This window comes from Chlamydomonas reinhardtii, assembly GCF_000002595.2.
Source record: "Chlamydomonas reinhardtii strain CC-503 cw92 mt+ unplaced genomic scaffold scaffold_27, whole genome shotgun sequence".
NCBI lineage: Eukaryota > Viridiplantae > Chlorophyta > Chlorophyceae > Chlamydomonadales > Chlamydomonadaceae > Chlamydomonas > Chlamydomonas reinhardtii.
The window spans coordinates 36869-45288 of record NW_025061540.1 but is presented as its reverse complement, the minus strand read 5'-3'; the positions used below and the strand labels follow the sequence as shown (position 1 = coordinate 45288).

The 8420-nt window shown below is 67.7% G+C and overlaps 1 protein-coding gene across 1 annotated transcript; it reads left to right on the top strand.

The window, feature by feature from the left end:
• Positions 1-513: 513 nt before the first annotated feature.
• On the top strand, positions 514-7389 carry CHLRE_27g757347v5 (uncharacterized protein). Its single transcript, XM_043072987.1, has 4 exons — positions 514-1052; positions 1242-4277; positions 4451-7126; positions 7311-7389. The coding sequence occupies exons 1-4, from the start codon at positions 1046-1048 to the stop codon at positions 7337-7339; spliced, it is 5748 nt and encodes a 1915-aa protein (XP_042914088.1). The 5' UTR covers positions 514-1045; the 3' UTR covers positions 7340-7389.
• Positions 7390-8420: the final 1031 nt, after the last annotated feature.

The window sequence follows — 8420 nt, the reverse complement described above, 5'->3', positions numbered from 1 at the left end:
GCTGGCGTCCTCAGCGTGCATGGAGCGCGCAGCAGAGTGGTCCACCAGGTCGGTGAGTTCCTTCAGCTGCGCAGGCGACGGGTTGAGGAAGCTGAAGTGGTAGGCCAGCTTCGCCGCCAGCACCTGCTTCGCAATGTGCACACGGCCAACGAGGGTCAGAGACAGGGCAGCCCACAGACGCGCCACAAACGCCATGCCGCGAGCCCGCCGGGTGTACAAGTCAGCTGCAGCCGCATCAGAGTCCCACGACAGGGGCACACCCAGGTGCGTCACGGCGCCAGTGGTAAACGGCACCCCCGTGTGTGGGCAAGGGCCCGTCAGGTGCGCAAACCTGCCAAGGCCCATGGCCTTGCTCTTGTCCGGATGGACACGGGCGTTGGACGCGCGGCAGAACAGCTGTACTGCCGCCATCAGGACCGGCCCGTCCACCGCCGGGTCGCGCGCCGTGAGGGTCGTGTCGTCAGCGTGGTGGGCAACACTTTACTTTACTTTACTTTACTTTACTTTACTTTACTCTCTTCTCTTGCTATTCTTGCATCCTCCTTTCCTTCGTCACAGCTTTGAAACAGTCGACGTCATTTCTCTCGCGCTGTTTGACTTGCTTCCTTTTGTTTTAGGCTTCTTAAGGCCTACGAACCACTGTGAAGCAGTTTGCATTTGTGGGCGTCCTCGTTTTTCGTCAGTCCACTTTGCAGCTGTAGCGCGTCACTCCCTCTCCAGCGCCCTTCAGCCTATGCCGGCTTGTGCTTTGGAACTCGACACTGCTATGGAATAGGATTCTGGCGGTTCAGGAGCGTCGCCGTGGAGTTGGCGACATTTCGCTTGTCGGCATTTTAACATCTCGGCGAGCACCACACTTCACCAGCTTGGAGCAGGCGGCGTATCAACCTTTTTGGTTGGTCATTTGCATCCGCGCGTGCAGCAGGGTGCTTTAAGTGTGGCGGTCGGGGGAGCCCTGCAGCACTTGGCTGTTTTTTTTGGGGTGTGGCTCGTCTTCGTGCCCTTGTTGCCTGGCGCCCGGCTGCCTGGCGCCCGCCCTGCTGTGATGCCCTGTGAGTGCTGATCTTGGGTAGCTATGCAGTTGCTGGGTGATCCTGGTCGGTTCCGCCTGGTGTCTCAGCGCAGCCAAGACACCAGGGGCCAACACCAGCCCTGCAGCACACACACACACGGCGCGGCCGCAGCAGCACATGCCGTGCCGTGTGGGGGGCCTGCGTTTGGGCATCACCGCCCACTGCCAGACTTGGCAGCGGACCGCACCCCTGCAGGTGGGGGCAGCACTGCCAGCCCGTTCTTCAGCCCCGGGCTGCAGCTCCACCTTGCCCTGTCCACGCATAGCCTGGCGCACGGCGTGCAGGACCTGACGACGCAGCCTCAGGGCCCCAGCCTGCCTACCTACCCAGTCCTTCTGGTGGGCGCCACCACGGGGCTCCCAGAGGGCGAGCAGCTGTCCTCAGCCGGCGTCCGGGAGGTGACCAGTGCTGCCCTGTCAGTGCTGGACACCATGTGCAGGCAGGGCAACCAGCCGCAGCTCTTGCAGGGCCACTCTCTGCACAGCACAGGCCGCCCCTCCCGCACGTTTGCGGGGCTGGCCTTCAGCCGGCGCGCGACCAGCGCCAGCAAAGCAGCCTTCACAGCGGAGCTCATGCGCAAGTCGCCGCTGGCGGTACCGCTCCAGCGCGGTCAGGCTGTCCTCACGGTTCACGTGCCAGTGGACACCCGGCCCATCATTCCGGGCACCTACACCGTCACGGTCAAGATGGTAGGGGGCCCTGTGTGGGGGGCTTTCCGCGGTCGCACCGATTTGGTGTTGCAGGCGGGCGGCTATCCCACCACCTCGGACCCCTCTAACCTGGCGTGTGCTTATGTGGTCTCAGAGCAGTGCGCCAAATCGGTGGGCCCCAAGGGGGAGCCCCAGGCCCCCGCAGGCCAGGGCATCACCAACCACATATTTGCCTGTGTGCGGGGCCCCATCTGGGACCCGCAGCTCTCTTACCTGCACTGTGCCAAGTTTGAGATGCCCGGTGAGGAGCCCATGCAGGTGGAGGTCCGTGGCGCCCCCCAGGCGGCTGGGACAGCCACGACAGCTGCGGCAGGCAGCCCTGCTCCGGCTGCAGCCGGGGTCGCCGACCTGGGTGGCAACACCTTGGGTGGGGTGAGGCCCGCGGCTGCCATGGCGACCGCAGCGGACATCGTTGACCACGTAGGGGACGTGCAGATGCAGGAGGCGGCGGGTTTGGGTGACGCGGTGGCTGCGGCTGGTGGCGCCAGTGGGCCACTCAGCGGGGCCCCGCCCCTGCTGCCAGTTCTGGTGGCGGGGGGAAGCAACCGTGCTGCTGCGGCTGCTCTGCGGGCCGCGCTGCAGCAGCAGCCCTCTTCGCAGCAGCGGGTGGCAACGGGAGGGCTTAGCGGGGTCCAGCCGGCGGAAGGCGTGGGGGGGCCGCCGGCGGCCAGGCCTCGCCCTGCCGGTGCTGGGCCAGCTGGCGTGCAGCAGCAGCACAGTGGCGCTCCCGCGCCACGGCCGCCCTGGGATCCGCGGGCCGCCGCCGGGCAGGATCAGGAGCAGTCCGCTGTGATGCGGCGGTACTTGGCCGAGCTGGCGGACCTCAATCTCCAGCAGAAACGGCGGTTACAGCAACAGCAGCAGCAGGAACTGCAGCGCCAGGGGCAGTCGCCCAGGCCCCGGACCGGCTCCCAGGTTGTGGTCCGGGCCACGCGGGGGGGGCAGGACGGGGCGGGCGGTGGCCCTGGCGCGGCGGCGTCACGTCGTGGGCAATGTATTGACATAGTTGACCACGTGGGGGACGTGCAGATGCAGGAGGCGGCGGGTGTGGGTGACGCAGCGGCTGCCGCTGGTGGCGCCCGCGGACCACCCGCCGTGGCATCGCCCTCGCTGCCAGCTCTGGTGGCAGGGGGAAGCACCCGTGCTGCGGCGGCTCCCCTGAGGGCCGAGCGGCAGCAGCAGCCCTCTTCACAGCAGCGGGTGGCAGCGGGAGGGCTTAGCGGGGGGCAGCCGTCGGCAGGCGTTGGGGGGCCGCCGGCGGCCAGGCGTCGCACTGCCGATGCTGGGCCGGCTGGCAAGCAGCAGCAGCCCAGTGGGGCTCCCGCGGCACAGCCGCCCTTTGATCAGCGGGCAGCCGCCAGGCAGGATAAGCAGCTGGCAGCTGCGATGCAGCGGTACTTGGCCTACATGGCGGACCTCCATCTCCAGCAGCAACGGCGGGTACAGCAACAGCAGCAGCAGGAGCAGCAGCGCCAGGTGCAGCCGCCCAGGCCCCGGACCGGCTCCCGATTCGAGGTCGTGGCCACGCTGGGGGGACAGGACGGGGCGGGCGATGGCGCTGCCACGGCGGCGTCCGGGCGTGGGCGACGGGTGCAACCAGCTGCACACGCACCGCCGCCGCCGCCACAGCAACAGCCCCGCTCCAAAGGGCGCGGTGGCCCCGCCCAGCTCCCGCAGCAGAGGGCAGGGCGCTTGGGCGGCGGGCTGCCTCCCCCGCAGGACGGTGCTAGCTCGCCGCCGCACGTGCCCACTGGGCGGCCGGCCGGGGGACAGCAGGCTGGTGGGGGCAGCGGGTCGGGGCGCCAGGGTGGAGGAGCGGGGCGGGCAGTGCCCCAGCCGCCGCCCCAGGCGCGGCCGCCACTGCAGACGTCACAACCGGCGGGTGGTGGTAAGGGCAGGGGCAGGGGCCTGGGCGCGCCGGCTGGGGTTTCGGCCGACACGGCTGGGCGCGCTGGTGGGGGTGCGGGCAGTGAGGCAGAGTACGGGGCCGTTTGCCTGAATCGTGACACGTGTGTTGCCATCGGCTCTGACCTCGTGACGCACCAGAACCGCTGCGCAGATGTGCAGGGGTTTGAGTGGGCGCAGCTGGGCCACGACACGCTTGGTGGCCGCCTCCTCGCCTACCTCCGTGACCAGGGCGCCACCGTACCGGACTGGGCCGTCTGCCGCGTGCCGGCCGGCCGTACCGCCGTCCTGGCACAGCTGCACGACGAGTTCACTGGCTGGTGGCGCCTATACTCAGCCCAGCCTGCAGACACGCCCCTGCCTTCCGACGTGACGGAGCAGCTGGATGACGCCGCGCAGCAGGTGCAGACGGCCTACATGGACTACGTGCTTCTAGACGCCCGCACCCTGCGGTCCGCTAAGCGTGGGCTGGCGGACCCCGGCGGGGCCAGCGGGCCCAGCCGCCGGCAACGCCAGCACCGCAGCCGCAGTACCTCCAGCCTCATGAGCCTGGGCAGCGCTCCATTGCACCCCGGCGGCGCCAGCTCAGGTGCCGCTAGCATGAGCACCAGCAGCGGCGGTGCACCCCCCAGCCAGGGTGGCGCCCCCCGCCGCAAACGCCACAGCAGCAACAGCAACCGCAACCGCCACGGCGCTGCCGTGGCCGGCGGGGGCTCATAATGCGGCCACCAGTGGGAGCGGCGAACCTTCGGCTGCTGACAGTGAATGTCAACGGCCTGGGCTCGCCGCTCAAGGCGCGGGCGCTGGTCTCGCACCTGCAGCAAGTTGGGGCGGATGTGGCGATGGTGCAGGAGACCCACGCTACTGACACGACCGCGCTGGAGTCTTGCCTTCGTGCCGCGCAGGGGGCGTGCCTTCCGTGGCGCCACTGCCTCGCTGCCAGCCCGGCAGCGTCGCCCCACTCCTGTGGGGCAGCTATCCTGGCGCGGAGTCGGCTGTCCCTTCCAGGCTGTGTACTGCAGCCGCCGTCAACGGATGCGGCGGGCCGTGTGGTATGTTGGGATTGGGACGTGGGTCACCTGCGCCTGCGCTTCGTGTGTGTGTATGCGCCCACGGCCGTGGCGGACAAGCCTGCTTTCTTTGCCGGGCTGCATCCCCACCTGGCCACGGACAGGGTGCTTGTTGTCGGTGCGGACTGGAACTGTGTCACCGATGCCAGTCAGGAGGCGGCCCCTAGCCCGTCACGTGCTGCAGGTGCCCCGCAACTTGCCAGCCTCCTCGCCCAGTTCAGTCTGGTGGACCCTTGGGCAAGCAAGCGTGGCGGCGCCAAGGGCTACACGCATCCGGCCACGCCCAAACCGGCCACTCCCGCACGCCTGGATCGGTGGTATGTCAGTGCCACCGCGGCACCGTGGGTGCTGGATGTCGCACGCACGTATGGGGCGCCTGGGGACCACAACGGTGTGCTGCTCACCCTGTCCTTGCCCGACCTGCCACATGCGCACCGGGAGCAGTGGCGCTTCCCCACATACCTGCTGTTTCACCCCTCGCTGCGTTTGGAGCTCGAGCAGCGCTTGGAGGCGCACGTTGCCGCAAATCCCGTGGCCAGTACAGGTGACGGCGCTTGCACGCAATGGGAGGCGGACAAGTTCTTCTTGCGGGAGGCCGCCACCAGCATCCACCGTCGGCATGCACGCCAGACCCGGGATGGGCTGCATGGCGTGGTGCTGGCCGCAGACACGGCCGCTGCCCTGGCCGACCGGCCGGGTGCCAGCGCCGCGCAGCGTCAGGCTTCGGCCATGGCCAACTTGGCGGTGCGGGAGGAGCGGGCAGCTGCCGCAGCGGCCAGCCACAATGCCCGCGCTGCACTGATGGAGGAGCATGGGGAGCGGGGCACCCGCTGGTTCCATCGGCAGGCTGACGAGCCAGCAGCCGGCGCGCAGGAGCCCATCACGCACTTGAAGGTGCCGGGGCAACCGGCGCCTGTGGCGCTCACGGGGCCGGGCACGCGCAACACTGTCTCCGCAGCCGCCGCAGCCATGTACAGCAGCACCAGCCCCACCGGCCTGTTCCGCGTGCAGCCGGTCTGTACGGCGTCGCAGCAACAGCTTCTGGCGGCCATTGACCGCAAGGTTCCGGCGGATCTGCACGCCGCCGCAGAGGGGTCCGGTGACGGCACCCTCAGTGATGCCGAGCTGATGGCAGCGCTGGCTGGCTCCGCCAATGGTAAAGCACCTGGGTCGGACGGGGTTCCGTACGAGGTGTACAAGGTCTTCTGGGCACTGCTGGGCCCGCGCTTGTGTGCTGCTGCTGCCGCTGCCTTTGCTGCCGCTGCAGACGCCCACGATGGCGGCGAAATGGCGGCGGCGCTGCCTGCTTCCTGGCGGGAGGGCATCATTACGCTCATCTACAAGGGCAAAAGCCTGGACCGCGCCGAGCTGGCGTCCTACCGGCCCATCACGCTGCTCAACTGCGACTTCAAGATGGTGTCCAAGGCCGTCAGCGCCCGCCTGCAGCCCGCCCTGGATGCAGTTGTGGATGAGCTGCAGACCGCGTTCATCACCGGCCGCTGGATTGGTGACAACGCGCTGTACCTCCAAGGCCTGATCGAATGGATGCGCCTGGACGTGGGCGCGGACGGCACGCCACGGCAGGGTGGTGCGCTGTACTTCTTGGACATTGAAAAGGCGTATGACCGGGTGCACCGGCAGTGGCTGTATGCGTCCGCGGAGGGACTTGGGTTTGGGCCGCGCATGCTGCGCTGGATCCGCCTGCTCACTGCCAACGGCTCTGCCCGCGTGTGTGTGAACGGGATGCTCTCTGACGCCTTCCCAGTGCTGAACGGCTTGCCGCAGGGCAGCACCGCCTCACCACCCCTGTGGGTCATCCAGATGCAGCCACTGACGTCCTTTCTGCGGCGGCAGGTGGAGCAAGGGGCACTGCGCACGCCCCTGTTACCCAGCGGCGAGCAGGCGCCACCTGCTGCCCACCACGCTGACGACACGACCCTCACGGCGCGCGACCCGGCGGTGGACGGGCCGGTCCTGATGGCGGCAGTACAGCTGTTCTGCCGCGCGTCCAACGCCCGTGTCCATCCGGACAAGAGCAAGGCCATGGGCCTTGGCAGGTTTGCGCACCTGACGGGCCCTTGCCCACACACGGGGGTGCCGTTTACCACTGGCGCCGTGACGCACCTGGGTGTGCCCCTGTCGTGGGACTCTGATGCGGCTGCAGCTGACTTGTACACCCGGCGGGCTCGCGGCATGGCGTTTGTGGCGCGTCTGTGGGCTGCCCTGTCTCTGACCCTCGTTGGCCGTGTGCACATTGCGAAGCAGGTGCTGGCGGCGAAGCTGGCCTACCACTTCAGCTTCCTCAACCCGTCGCCTGCGCAGCTGAAGGAACTCACCGACCTGGTGGACCACTTTGCTGCGCGCTGCTGTGGAGCACTTTGCGGGCCACCTTCTTGTACGCCGTCTGGTGTGCGTACTGGTCCCGCGAGCCTGCTAAGCAGACGTCGCAGCATGTGGTTCGGGAGGTGGTCAGCGAGCTGCGCAGGGTGATGCAGCTGCGTTTCACTGCCGCCACGCTAACCCCTGAAACCCTGTCGGCTCTGCCCACTCAGCTTCTCACCGCACAGCTCAAGGCGGCTAAGCTGGAGCACTTTCTTGCCATCTGGTCGGGCTTTTTCTTCTCTTTTCTTCTCTTCTTGCCCTGTCAGGGTTCTGGTCTCGGGGACCAGGCTGCTTTCAGGCAGCAGGGGGGCAGCGCGTCTGCCCCTGTTCAACCTTGTAAGGATGATTCCTCAAAAAAAAAAAAAGCAGGTGGCGCCTGCTCGCCGCTGGGTAACAGGGGCGTGCGCAGTGCCCCTTGCTCCACCTGCCGCCGCAGAAAGGACGTCAGTGGCTGCATCTGGATGACCCACAGGGGTGGTGAGGCGGTGCTGCCCTGCGGCAAGCCGTTCAGCACTGGGAAGGCGTCAGAGAGCATCCCGTTCACACACACGCGGGCAGAGCCGTTGGCAGTGAGCAGGCGGATCCAGCGCAGCATGCGCGGCCCAAACCCAAGTCCCTCCGCGGACGCATACAGCCACTGCCGGTGCACCCGGTCATACGCCTTTTCAATGTCCAAGAAGTACAGCGCACCACCCTGCCGTGGCGCGCCGTCCGCGCCCACGTCCAGGCGCATCCATTCGATCAGGCCTTGGAGGTACAGCGCGTTGTCTCCAATCCAGCGGCCGGTGATGAACGCGGTCTGCAGCTCATCCACAACTGCATCCAGGGCGGGCTGCAGGCGGGCGCTGACGGCCTTGGACACCATCTTGAAGTCGCAGTTGAGCAGCGTGATGGGCCGGTAGGACGCCAGCTCGGCGCGGTCCAGGCTTTTGCCCTTGTAGATGAGCGTAATGATTTTTTTTTTTGAGGAATCATCCTTACAAGGTGATGATGCCCTCCCGCCAGGAGGCAGGCAGCGCCGCCGCCATTTCGCCGCCATCGTGGGCGTCTGCAGCGGCAGCAAAGGCAGCGGCAGCAGCAGCACACAAGCGCGGGCCCAGCAGCGCCCAGAAGACCTTGTACACCTCGTACGGAACCCCGTCCGACCCAGGTGCTTTACCATTGGCGGAGCCAGCCAGCGCTGCCATCAGCTCGGCATCACTGAGGGCGCCGTCCCCGGACCCCTCTGCGGCGGTGTGCAGATCCGCCGGAACCTTGCGGTCAATGGCCGCCAGAAGCTG